The sequence below is a fragment of the Cervus canadensis genome, chromosome 22 (assembly GCF_019320065.1).
Source record: "Cervus canadensis isolate Bull #8, Minnesota chromosome 22, ASM1932006v1, whole genome shotgun sequence".
Classification (NCBI taxonomy): Eukaryota; Metazoa; Chordata; class Mammalia; order Artiodactyla; family Cervidae; genus Cervus; species Cervus canadensis.
In genome coordinates, this window is record NC_057407.1 from 14,381,613 (window position 1) to 14,394,255 (window position 12,643).

General features: G+C 44.1%; 1 protein-coding gene across 4 annotated transcripts in view; it reads left to right on the forward strand.

The window, feature by feature from the left end:
- The window catches only part of CACNA2D3 (calcium voltage-gated channel auxiliary subunit alpha2delta 3), an 853,893-nt gene that overhangs the window by 681,577 nt on the left and 159,673 nt on the right, over positions 1 to 12,643 (forward strand). For all 4 annotated transcript variants that reach the window (XR_006264409.1, XM_043442153.1, XM_043442156.1 and 1 more), the window contains 6 exons: positions 862 to 945; positions 5,852 to 5,923; positions 6,187 to 6,248; positions 7,635 to 7,702; positions 11,156 to 11,201; positions 11,360 to 11,457. Coding sequence is in view for 3 of the 4 variants with exons in the window: in XM_043442153.1 (XP_043298088.1) it covers positions 862 to 945; positions 5,852 to 5,923; positions 6,187 to 6,248; positions 7,635 to 7,702; positions 11,156 to 11,201; positions 11,360 to 11,457 (430 nt within the window). In the remaining variant the exon portion in view is untranslated. The remainder of the gene's footprint in view (positions 1 to 861; positions 946 to 5,851; positions 5,924 to 6,186; positions 6,249 to 7,634; positions 7,703 to 11,155; positions 11,202 to 11,359; positions 11,458 to 12,643) is intronic.

The following is a 12,643-nucleotide window of genomic DNA, read 5'->3' on the forward strand; positions in this document are numbered from 1 at the left end:
GACTGTAACATCAGTGCTTTAGGGAGAAAAAAAACTCAAAAAACTTCCTGTGATATTAATGCACTCATCAGCTTTTCCAGGGAGATGTGCTAATGGCCATTAAATCTGGCAGTGATTCCCAGTCTCCATGCTCTTTGGGTTAAGTAGCCCTGCTTATCTCAGCACTGCTGTGGCCAGTGTAATAGCAAGTGGAAGGTTCCATGTGTTTGAGAAATGTTACCAGGATGCTAAGGCCAAATATGGAGATCAGAATACAGACTATGTAAGATTCCCTATCCTGTATCATGAAGTTGTGTGCTATAAAAGCTTTAGATTAGATGAGAAAGGCTCCATTCCACACACAGAATGTCCAAGGATGGGGGAAACTTTGCTTCACACCTGGCATGTTTAGAGGTAAGGAGTCTACCAGGTAAATTCATATGAAACAAAGAATTGGCTTGTATACTTACTCCCCCTCTATCTGCTCAGCGGTGTCCAACTCTGCAAGCCCATGGACTGTAGCCTGCCAGGCTTCTCTGTCCATGGCATTTTCCAGGCAAGAATACTGGAGTGGGTTGGCATTTTCTTCTCCGGGGATATTCCTGACTCAGGGATTGAACCCTCATCTCTTGCGTCTCCTGCATTGGCAGGCAGATTCTTTACCACTGCGCCACCTGGGAAGCTCACATGTTTGCTAGTGACTCAGTTCAGCTTTCCTGATCTTGAAAACTCAGGAGTGCCCCTCTGCTTCTCCCTGGTACCCTCCACTCACAGTCCTCAGGCATGAACCAGGAATTCAGATGAAGGTTGCCCTGGCCGGTGGTCTCACAGAAATATTTTCTTCGTTTGTCATATGCTTTCTCTCTCTTCCTCTTCCGCCAGTACGAAGAAGGAAAAAAGCGGAGGAAACCCAACTACAGTAGTGTTGACCTGTCTGAGGTGGAGTGGGAGGACCGCGATGATGTGGTAAGCAATTTGATTTCAAGCCTGGTGAGAAGAACGCTGCGTTTTACCCTCCTCTGCCTGGAGCCAGTCAAAGAGGCCCACCAGGGGAACACCTGGCCATCAGAGGGATGCAGAGACCATGGGCCCTTGTATGCATTTGGGGTTTTATAACTCTCCTGCCGGTAGGTCCACGTGCAAATGTGTTTCCAGCCACCCTGCCTGCTTTGTGTAGTCTAAAACCATCCGCATTTGGGCTCTGGTTCCTTCTGCAGCCGATCAATCTGGACTCTTTCTGAGTGCCATTGATGGGACCTGCGACCCTCGGGGGAGCCTGGCCAGAGCCTCGCGGGGCAGCTGCACAGCCAGGGCCAGAGTTTACCTGTCAGGATGCCAGCCAGGGCTTGGCAGACCCACTTTCCTCCTCTTTGGTTGACTGCCCTGTTTCCGGGGCCATCCCCGCCTTTCCCCTTTCCACGCCACACTTTAGTAACACATGCTTGTTTCCCAGACAGCTTCAGCCTTCAGGACTGTATCAAAAGTTTTCCTCATGCCTACGATTTAGCCTCAGCAGTCTTCTTGTTCCTTCCTCAGTAAATCAGATTTGTTAGACACGCCATCTTTTGTGAATCCAGGCAGACTGTCCTTAATTGAATCCTAACTTCCCAGGGTGTCTGGATCTGGACCCTTGCTCTTCCCTTTCCATATGGAGCCTTCATGCCCAGGCAGTGTTTCTCTACCTGTACCTCCCTGATTTGTCTGAGGGCCTTTCCTGAGCTTCATCATTGCATCAGCATTGTTTCTACCCCTCCCTCTGTCTTGCTTTCCAAAGGGATGTTGAGGGGAGCCATTTGAAATGCACAGGCTGGGTTCCTGTGCTTTCAGAAATACAGCCAGCATCATGGTCCTCTTGCTGCTTGCTTTTCCTCTCTTCACATCCTCTGCAACCTGGACATTACTTAGCTAGCATAAATCTCTGAGATATTTCCTTGCTTGTAAAATGCAAGAATCATATCTGTTTTAGACATTTAACCTATTTCCTTCTTCATCTGGGCTGTCTCTTTTAAGCCCCAATTCAGACAAAATCTTTGCTGTTTGATTTAAAAAAAAAAAGTCTATTTCCTCATCCATTCTCTTTTCCCAAGTGCTGGTGACCTGACGTCATGTCAGCTCAGTGACCTGGTATAGTTTTGTATCTTCTTGTTCTTTAAACATCATCATCAGGATTCATGTCTGGGCTTTTGATTGTACCGCACCTGATGTACATATCCTACCTTTTCAACCTGCTCCTAACCAAGAAGCAGGCTAGCACAGTCCTGAGGAATGCAGTTCAGGCATTTGCCTGCCTGGTTTCAAGCCCCACGTCTCCTATTTGCTGGCTGTTGGTCTCAGGCAAGCCGTTATCTTCTCTACATCTCAATTTTGGTATAGGTTCTTTTTTCTCAGTCAAATGGGTATGATGGCAGTAGTACCTCACAGAACTATTGTGAATGCTAGTGTGTTACTCAGAGAGGGCAATGGCACCCCACTCCAGTGCTCTTGCCTGAAAATCCCATGGATGGAGGAGCCTGGTAGACTGCAGTCCATGGGGTCGCTAGGAGTCGGACATGATTGAGCGACTTCACTGTCACTTTTCACTTTCATGCATTGGAGAAGGAAATGGCAACTCACTCCAGTATTCTTGCCTGGAGAATCCCAGGGACAGAGGAGCCTGGTGGGCTGCCGTCTGTGGGGTCGCACAGAGTTGGACACGACTGAAGAGACTTAGCAGCAGCAGCAGCAGTGTGTTACTGTATTGAAAGATACAAAAGTGCCAACATTGTTGCTTGAACATGGTGAGCATTCTGAGTGGTAGCTGTTATTAGTATTATTCTCAGTATTATCAACCCTCAAATAACCTTCTTATTAATGTATGTCTGTTGCTAAACTATATCATGTAATTTTAAAGGGTGCATTCCATTATTTTGCTTTCTCTTCCCTCTCTATCAGTTGCTTTATTTTGACTTCACTGAATCTTTTTGTTTTCTTTCCAAGAAGTTTTGAACCCTGTCATCATCATGCTTCTCCATCCCTTTCTTCATTTTTTTACATTTTAATTGACATGGGAGGCAAACTTGATGCTCATTCTTACTTGGGAGTCCCCACATCCAGGAAGCTGGCCTTCTGCTTGTTAAACACTAGGCAGACACCTGCACTTATCCTTTTTAGGTTTCCTGAAGAGATCTATTACTTGGCTCATCTATACCCCAGTTGTCAGTCATCATCACCTGTCCCCAGGTTGATTTTCCGTGAGCTGATACCACCTTTAACTAATGATGATTTGACAGATGCTTTCTGTTTCCTTGCCCTTTTCTTCCTTTGTCATCGGATTCCCAGCTGTGTCCCTCACCTTGACATGATTGCCAGGACTGGATTCTGTGTCTGCCTTCAGAGTTCCCACACCTCTAGCAAGTCAGTGCTCTTATTCTTCACCAGTAGGTCTCTGGTTTTGCGTATTTAATTTGGGTCTCTTGTCTCCTTGAACAGAAGGTGCAGTTGAGACATGAATTCCTTCACTATCAATGTGCTTGATTGTGAAAACCCTAGTCACCATTTCTCTCCTAGGGATTTGCACATCTGATTAGAGAATTCTGGAATCTATGTAAAGCATCTTTGTGAAGGCTACACAAGTGCCCCCGTGCCCATGTGTCTGCCAGTGGGGTTTGCATAAAGGTAGCAGAGGGCAGTTTAAGTCAAGATCTCGAAAACGCCAGACAGGCAGAGTCAAGGAAGAAGCAGCATGTGTCTGCCCAGCTGTGGAGAAATTCTTGGAAGGAGCATCCTACTTCTCTTGGCAGCTAAGCCTGTGTTGAATTTCATGACCACATTTATAACATAGACCCTATGTACTTCCAAAAATGATGTGAGGTCATATCTGTGTCAAGCAGACTGGAGTTTGAATCCTAATATTTTAAGCTATTGAAAGGAGTCTGACATGAAAGAAAAGTGAGGCGGATAATAATGAAGATGCTGCTGGCTGGTGAGGATGACCATGGAGGACAGCTCACACCTATGAATGCTTAGGGTGTACAAGGCACTCTTCTACATAGTAGCTCATCAGATTCTCACTGCAACTTTATGAGACGTGCTATCATTAGTTCCATTTCACAGAAAGAGAAACTGAGGCACAGTGGGGGTCAGTGATCCGTTCAAACTTCTGGCTCCAGAGTCCATTTCTGAATTACGTGCTGTCCTGCCTCAGTGTTCAATACGTGTAATCTATTTCCATTATAACTGAAGGAAAGGGAAAGAGAGAAAGTGAAGCCGCTCAGTGTCTGACTCTTTGTGACTCCATGGAGGATAGCCCACCAGACTCCTCATCCTTGGAATTTTCCAGGCAAGGGATACTGAAGTGGGTTGCCATTTCCTTCTCCAGGGGATCTTCCCTACCCAGGGATCGAACCCTGGTCTCCTGCACTGCAGGCAGGGAAAGACTACACTAATCATCTAAGCTTCTGCCTCCAGAAAGTATTAGTGACCCTGGCCTTGGACCCTCCCAGGTCCTGGCGCGAATCATCCTCTGCTACTGGGAGTTGGGGGTGGGGTGGCGCTGAGGCATGGAGAAGCTTACCTAATCTCTGACTCGCCTGGGGAATGTGAGAGGGGCAGGTCCCAAATGGCTTTAGGCAGGCACCAGAAAGAGGAAAAATGAAAACCATGTCGAAGATAAATCGAGCTGTTCTTAAGAGTTAGAAAGTAGACTTAATTAGGACCAGCTCTCCCCATCCAAAACCACAAAAGTTAAAATGGGAAAATATTTCCAGAAATGCCCATTATGTGTTGTTAAAAAATATCTAGAGTAAAATATATGTTTTATTTTATACATGCCTCCAGCTAAAAATTATGCTTTTACTCTCTTGCACAGAAGATGGGAATGTGAACCCAAATCTAGACAGGCCCCGCATCAAATTTAGGTTGCTTGCAAGCACTGCAGTTCTCTATCGGCCAGATCTTATTCAAGCTCCTCAAAGGAGAAAAGAGGGGAAAGAATTAAAAGAAAAAAACAAGCATGGGGCTGGGAAAAAGCCTTTCCTGACAGGCTGTGGCATGTCAGCATTTGCTCCTATTTCATTAAATGGCCTTCCAGTCGTCTCCTATTGGTGCCCATGATGGCACATCTTTCATCACTGTGTCTGCTGTCCTTCTCTGAACTCACAGAAGGGCCACAAGTAATTAGCAGAGATCAGCCAGGGGTGGGGGAAGGGACGAAGGCTCACGGTTCCCAGATGAGACCTTCAAAAATCAGATGCAGGGTTGCCCCGTTCACTGCCCATCAGCCTCAGTCAGGCTTTTCAGTGGCCCAGATTTCTCAGAGAGTATTTGAAGATGGTTCATGCTGTGAAAAGCTAATCCCTGTCTTCCAGATGGTTGGCTTTTGAAAACAACCAACCAAACAAAAAATTACTATATAGGAAAATATCTTTAACTTGATTGTGTTTTGAAAAATTATTTTCTCCATAACAAACCAATACCTTTTGTGAAAATGTAACTTGTGCCCTGAGATTCCTTGTTTCTTGAGTATTTTAGCATTTGCTGGGGGTTCGTTCCTTGACTCTCAGGATTTAACATTGTACAGGTTTTTTTGGTCACTGTTGCCCTGAGGTTTACATGAGCACCCCAAATTGAGGTTGATGGTCCTTTATTTATTTTTATTAGCCTCTCTCCCCCTAGACAAGAGCAGTTGGCTGTTTATTCTTCCAGAGTCGCATTTCAGAGATCTGAGAATAGAATTTAGACTTACTGCACAAGTACACGAAGAGTGGATGGGGAAATGGCCCAGCCCTGCATACACAAGCCACCAAATATGCATTCAAGCTAGATGGTGAAAGGTGTCCAAGACAGTATGGTAACCCTGGGAAGAACTAACCCCGATTTTCTTTTATCATTTTAGTTAAGAAATGCCATGGTGAATAGAAAGACCGGGAAGTTTTCCATGGAGGTGAAGAAGACAGTGGACAAAGGGGTACATTTTTCTCAAACATTCTTGCCGCTTAATTTAAAACAAACCACTGTGAAAAATTAGCTTTGAAAGCTCTATCTGGAGTAAATATCATTCACTGAGCTCATTTTTCTCTTGTCTTTACTTATCTCAAACAAGATTCATGTAGTACTGTTAACCTGATCATAGTGTGTCCATTTATTTTTATTTATTTCTGAAAACTTCACCTAGCAGACTAACCATGTTTTCTTTTCTCTACGACTTTTTTTTTTTTTTTTTTAATCTAGAAACGGGTTTTGGTGATGACAAATGACTACTATTATACAGACATCAAGGGTACTCCTTTCAGGTAGAGCTGACCATAATACATGGACATTCCATCAGACCCATCAGTTGTGTTTGTACAAAACCTGCTGACACTCTCAGAGCTCATCATCTGAAGATAACCAAACATCCTGCCTAAAGGCTGGAAAGAGTGAGGAAGGGGCTTTTCCCAGGCTGCTTTTGTTTTTGTTTTCCATAAGGGGAAAAATGGTTCAGGCTCACCTAGGAGAACTCATTCAATTTGCCATGGCTTTGCATCTCATTATCAAGCAGATAAGCTTTGGGGGTTCCAACTAAGGGTGGAGAGATAAATTCAGCGGGTTACCAGGGTCCTTAACCATCTAACTTGCTGCCCTTTATTTCCATGATCAAAAACAGATCCTTCACACTTCGAGGCAGCATATTCATCCCTACGTGTTGCGCTTCGGTTTTAATTTCTCCGTACTGTTCCTCTGTGCTTGTCTGCCTTTCAATCCTGTTATTTATCTTTGTAAAAAAAAAATCTTGAAAATTGCACCTTCCCCCTTGCCTGCTTTCTTATGTGGCATTCTAAAGTTTCCCACTTTTAACTTAGTGTGATGATGCTTTTTGTAAAAAGTTATTTTGGTAGGGCTGCTCTGTGTTCTTCAACTGATGCCTCACAGGGCTCAGGGAAAAAAGAGTTTACTGACTCTGGATCCATCGTAATAAAATCTGTGGTGTTGTCATATATGGCCAGGGATCTTGGGTGAATTCCATTTGGAACCAGAGCACTTGAGGAAACACATGACTGCTAAGTGGGTTTGCCAAACGATGAGACTGTGTTATCAAAACATATTCTCTGACTTTAGGTGAAAAAGGAAGGAGCTTAAATCAAGACTTTTAAGAGTATGAGAGTGTGAAAAATCTATCAGACAAGGAAGAGGGTTGGGCAAAGAAACCCACCATACAGTCATGTGGTTGCATTCAAGTGACAACAGAAGTGTTCATTTTTGCCATTGGAAAGGGGTTAATTTTCCCTCATCTCAAACTCTATGGTCTGGAAAGACCCTTGTGTGGCTAAATGTAGGGCAGGGGATGCATAAAGCGGTAATGAAGATTATTAGGGCATGTAGCTCTTACAAAAGCATCTAAGAGAAGGGCTTGCTCAAGGGCTTGTAGCAGTTTGCCACACCTCTTTTAAACATACTCTAGAGCCACCCATTGTTGCTGCACTTCCGATCAGAAATTACTTTGAAGCAGCTGATCAAATCTAAGATCAGCACCAACTCTAATCAGTGGAGTTTTGAAAGTAAACTTTTGGAAAAAAAAAAAAAAACATTGCTTACAGAGCATGAAATGGAAATGTGAAAATGGAAAATAAAAAGTTAGCTCACAAGTCTGTTCCAGTCAATGTTATGGATTTCAAGATCTGCTTTGTTTCTCTGCACAGTTTAGGTGTGGCGCTCTCCAGAGGCCATGGGAAATATTTCTTCCGAGGGAACGTAACTATTGAAGAAGGTAAGATGCTGTCTTTATCCATCTTACTCCTTTCATGTGGGAAGAAAGCCCTGAAGCCAGCCATTGGGTTAGCTGAAGAATTTGCTCAGCTATCCAACCCTTTTTCTAATTCCTAGACATTTGACTCAACCATTTACCCCCCTGATTTTACCTTGCTCTCTTAGACTGTTTCAGATGCCTGGGACTCCCAGATAGTGGGGGCTTTCCTTATGGTTTCATTTATTTATGTCGTGCTTTTATCCACAAAGTTGTCGAGGCAACTCATAGGAATCATCCATCTACCAGCTGTATTCTTCTCATACATAAAAATCAGTACCAAGAAAAATATGAATTAGTATAAAAACTCAAGCCCAGGAAAAGGAAAACAAAGGTAGGCAAGCCTTAGTCTTCTCCACATTGAGCTACAAATTTCGCTTGTGTTTTGAGGCAGCCTAGGTCGAAGGGAAATGTGATCATTCAAATGATTTATCTAAGTCAGAAGGAATTAGGAGCATCTTGAGGTTCTTAGCTCTTCTTGTCTTCATAAAGCACCAGTGCTCTGGGAACGCCCAGTAAATTGTAGCAGTTCTTACAGCCCTTTAATCTTTAAAACTGCTATCACCCCCGTACTGTCCTTTACATCTCCCAACAACCCAGTAGCTCAGAGAAGTTATCTTTACCAGTATCACCAGTCATAAGGAGCACTGGGGCTAGCCTGTGAAAGGCTTCACTCCCAGAGTGGCACTACCCAGGTGTTAAATTTTGTGTCTTAACAGAGAAGGAGTTAGACCAGACCAGTGTTCTTTTTGGGTATCCTCAGGGAGTGTGGGTATCCTGGGTATCCTCGGGGAGTATGCCAAGAGTGGGAAGGTCAGTTATAATCAAGCTTTTCATGGGTTAGAGCTGGTTACAAATGAGTGTAGTGAACTTCCAGAAGCTGGACTGCTTTGTGATTCATTCCAGTGAGGTAGCAGAGAAGGAAGAAGGAGATTGGAAATCCCTGAAATGGCAGATTCCATATATGGCCTTCTGGTCTACTGCCCAGGGTCCTCACAATGTTTCATGGACTTTGGGTTTTATCTCCCAACTGATTGTGAGATCTTAAGGAATAGGAAGGAGAGTGAATGTGGGTCATTTTGATCCAGACAAAGCTCAGAGTGTCCCCACTGCAGAGGTAATCAAGTATGTGCTTCCTCTTCCTAGAGACAGGCAAGAAAAAACAGGCAACTTTGTGATTTGACCAAGATACTCAACACGATGTTTTCTCAGGGATCTTTTTTTAAAACTTCTTTAATTTTCTGGCTCCATGAGCCATGTGTGACTCTGTAGATGTCCTGCTCATGAAGACAGAAAATTCACATCTAAGCCATCTGAGGTCAAGGTAAGGAAATAGCTCATGGTCAGAACAGTCCCTGGGGGCTCAGATGGTAAAGAATCTGCCTGCAATGCGAGAGACATGGGTTCAATCCCTGGGTCAGGATATCCCCTGGAGAAGGGAGTGGCTACCCACTGCAATATTCTTGCCTGGAGAATTCCATGGACTGAGGAGCCTGGCAGGCTACAGTCCATGGAGTTGCCAAGAGCGTATGACTGAGCGCATGTGCATGCGTGCATGCACACACACACACACACACACACACACACATCTTGATATAGATATGTTGTACACAGTACTTGTTCAGTCAGTTAGAGCTAATGTTATTGTCAGCATTATCAATCAAGAGTAGATGTGATTTTGTCAGGAGTATCTAAATTGGAGGTGAGAGAGTTAGAGAATAGCCATATTTCCTTGGTGGTCTAGGAGCTCAGAGAGGAATCAATCAAAAAGATCTTCCCTTTACGGTCTAGGCAGAGAGAGATTTGTAGATGAAGACTGATGAGAACAAAGACTAGAAATATATATAGACCTGATGTCATTAACCCAATATTCCAGGAAAGCGGGATCCCGTCTCAGGGCCTCTGCACCCGTGATTCCTTCTGCCACGAGCACCTCAGTTACTCCCTGGCTCTCCCCTCACCTCTTGCAGGTCTTTGCTTAAAGTCACTGTCTCAGTGAAGCATCCCAGACTCCAGCAGTAACACTGACACTCCCTCATCCCTCCCCATCCCTTGGTACCCTCTCTGCTTGCTTCATTCTCTCCCTAACTTCATAGTCCTCACTAGTGATACGTTATGTATTTTAACTTTATTTTCTTATCTCTTTTCTGCCACTAGAAAGTAAATATCATGAGACAATCAGTGCTTTTTCTTTTGGTCTCTGTTATGTTTTCAAGGCTCTAGACCTAGAATAGTACCTGGCTCATAGTTGATGCTGCATAAATAAATGGAAGGAAGAATGGAAGGGAGGGAGGGAGGAGTGGAAGAAGCAAGGGAAGAAAGCATGCATTGGTGCACGGATTGCCCTAGGGATTAGTCACTATCCCATTCAACCCTCTCCTGTAGTCTGTGACCTTTGGCACTACTAGTGACGTTCCCAATCTCATTCCGCCAGTAGGTGTTGGAGCCAGGATATGGCCACTTGCGTCATATACGATGATATTCTATATAATTTATTCACAACTAACTATGAAATCAAACAAGAGTGTGTGATGCCAGTTCTAGTATTTTGCTGTTTATTGTGCACATTTGTGTTTGAGGAGGGTACTGGACTCCTGAGTGCAGTAAGATATCATTGGTCATGAGGGAGACTGCCATTCTCAATCAGTGGGGTTTCTGAGGTGGTCACTTAAAAGTGTGTGTCTGCTGATGACCCATGAAAGTGAGTCACATAAAGAGACAAGGAGAAAGAGTGGTTTTGTACACTTAGGGCATCTCGAGCATTCTATAAACACTCTCCAATTCCCTGCAAGCCTCAGTGCTCCTAGCTACCTCTCCAGACTGATGACTCATTTCTACTTAGGATCCTGTATCACCTAGCAGTTTTTGCTGGTTAAAACCAGTTGAGTTTTGGCGGTCTCATACCATTCAACCTATAATTGCACCCTCACAACCACCTGTCCCTTAGGGATGATTATTATTACTGTTTTGCACAAAAAGAAACTGACATTTAGAAAAGTAAAGCAACCTGCTGACATCACACAGGAGTTTAGTGGCCCACTCAAGTTCCTGACTCAGGCTGAACTGTATGGGCCTCCAAAGTTGGTGTCTCCACTGTTGTGCTAAGCTTCTTTCCCAGGACTCACTGGTGCATCATTTATCTTCAAGGAGTTGTGTTTTCTGGGAGACTCTGTCTGGGGAAGTTGCAGTAGTGGCTAAATGAAGTGGAAGTTGGGGGAAGGTTCTACCTGAGACAAAAATGTTTCCTATGTGAGGGTCCCTTTTCCCAGGCAGGTGTCTTTGGGATTAATGTCTACTCTTAACCCCCTCTCCCCATGGCCATAACCCTAGAACATTTGAAGCACAGAAGAGACTGCGGGGAGTCAATGCCCCGCACAGATGATACATACTCATGATGCCCTTCTCCTTGACCTCCAGGCCTGCATGACTTAGAACACCCTGATGTGTCCTTGGCAGATGAATGGTAAGAATGAAACAGTCCTTCTCAGCATTGCTATTTATTGTCCTCTTTGATTTCAAGTTGCCTGTACTTCCTTGACCAGTTCTCCTGATTCAAAGGCAAAGGAAAGTGATGCCATAAATATGTACACATTCTTGTTTTGGGCCATGTCATGTTCCTAGGTCCTACTGCAACACTGACCTACACCCAGAGCACCGTCATCTGTCTCAGCTAGAAGCTATTAAACTCTACCTCAAAGGCAAAGAGCCTCTGCTCCAATGTGAGTGTGCTTTCAAATGCACATGTTTGTGCATATGGCGGTTGGGTAGTGGAGGGAGGTGTGGATGAATTCAAAACTATACTTCCTCTCAGTTTTTAAGGGAAGCTTTGCTTTGACAAAGGTGATCAGTCACAAGAAATCCAGCCAAATGGCTGCCTCCTGTAGGAACAGGAGAAAGAATGTGGGTTGTCAAGAGTCATGCAGATCCCCAATACCAAATTAACCCTTCACATTGGATGTGTCCTATTACCAAACCATTTAGTCAAGCACCTGAGTAGGATGAAAATGTTACAGTTGGGAGGAGACTATCAACAGCTACTCTCTTATTTTGCAAATGAGACATAAGGGCTGAAAATAAGACTTGTCTCATCCAAGGCCATACTCTATGTCTCCTGGTTTCTGTCCAGAGTGGGACTGCTGCCGTGACATGTTGCCTCTTGCAGTGTACATTCTGCTGCCCTTCCTCCTACCAAGTGCCCTCTAAGGGAGCTCGGTGAATCAGAAATGGCCAGTAGCTGGTGCAGGGGGAGAAGGCGTGGGGTAAGGGGAGAGCAGCAGCAGGCCTGGTGCTCACCAAGTGCAAGAGCAGTCCCCTGCACCAACGCAGGTTTGTGTTGGTTAGTTCCGGTAGCTAAAGTCTGGGCACAAGGGATTCACCGGAAACCAGCATGGCACTCATCCCTACCTCTAGTAGATACCACTTATTAGTGGTATGAAAAGTTCTTTGCATGTGTTATCTTACAGAAAAACCTAACAGCCCTATGAGAGGGGTAAGATTATCCACATCCAAACCTCATCTTCATGATGATGGGATATGCTCTGGTAGAGAAAGGATCAGATGGACGTCATGTGAACTCAGTTTTTTGTTTTATTTGCCTTTTTGAGTGATATATTTAAGAAACAGAAGTGGACACTAATATAAAGAAGCACTTACATTTACCATCCAGCTTTGTCAAATTTTAAACTTTTTGCCATATTTGCTGCAGGTACTTTTTAAGGAATGAAACATCAAAGATAATGTTGAAGAACCTGAGTGCCCCCTGTGTGGGCCCATTTCCCTCTCAGAGAGAATTACCTCTTTGTATTTATTCATCATTCCCGTGCATTGTGTAATATATGTATATATATACACACACACCAAATATATACATATATACCTATGTATCCATATCCATTATATGCCATT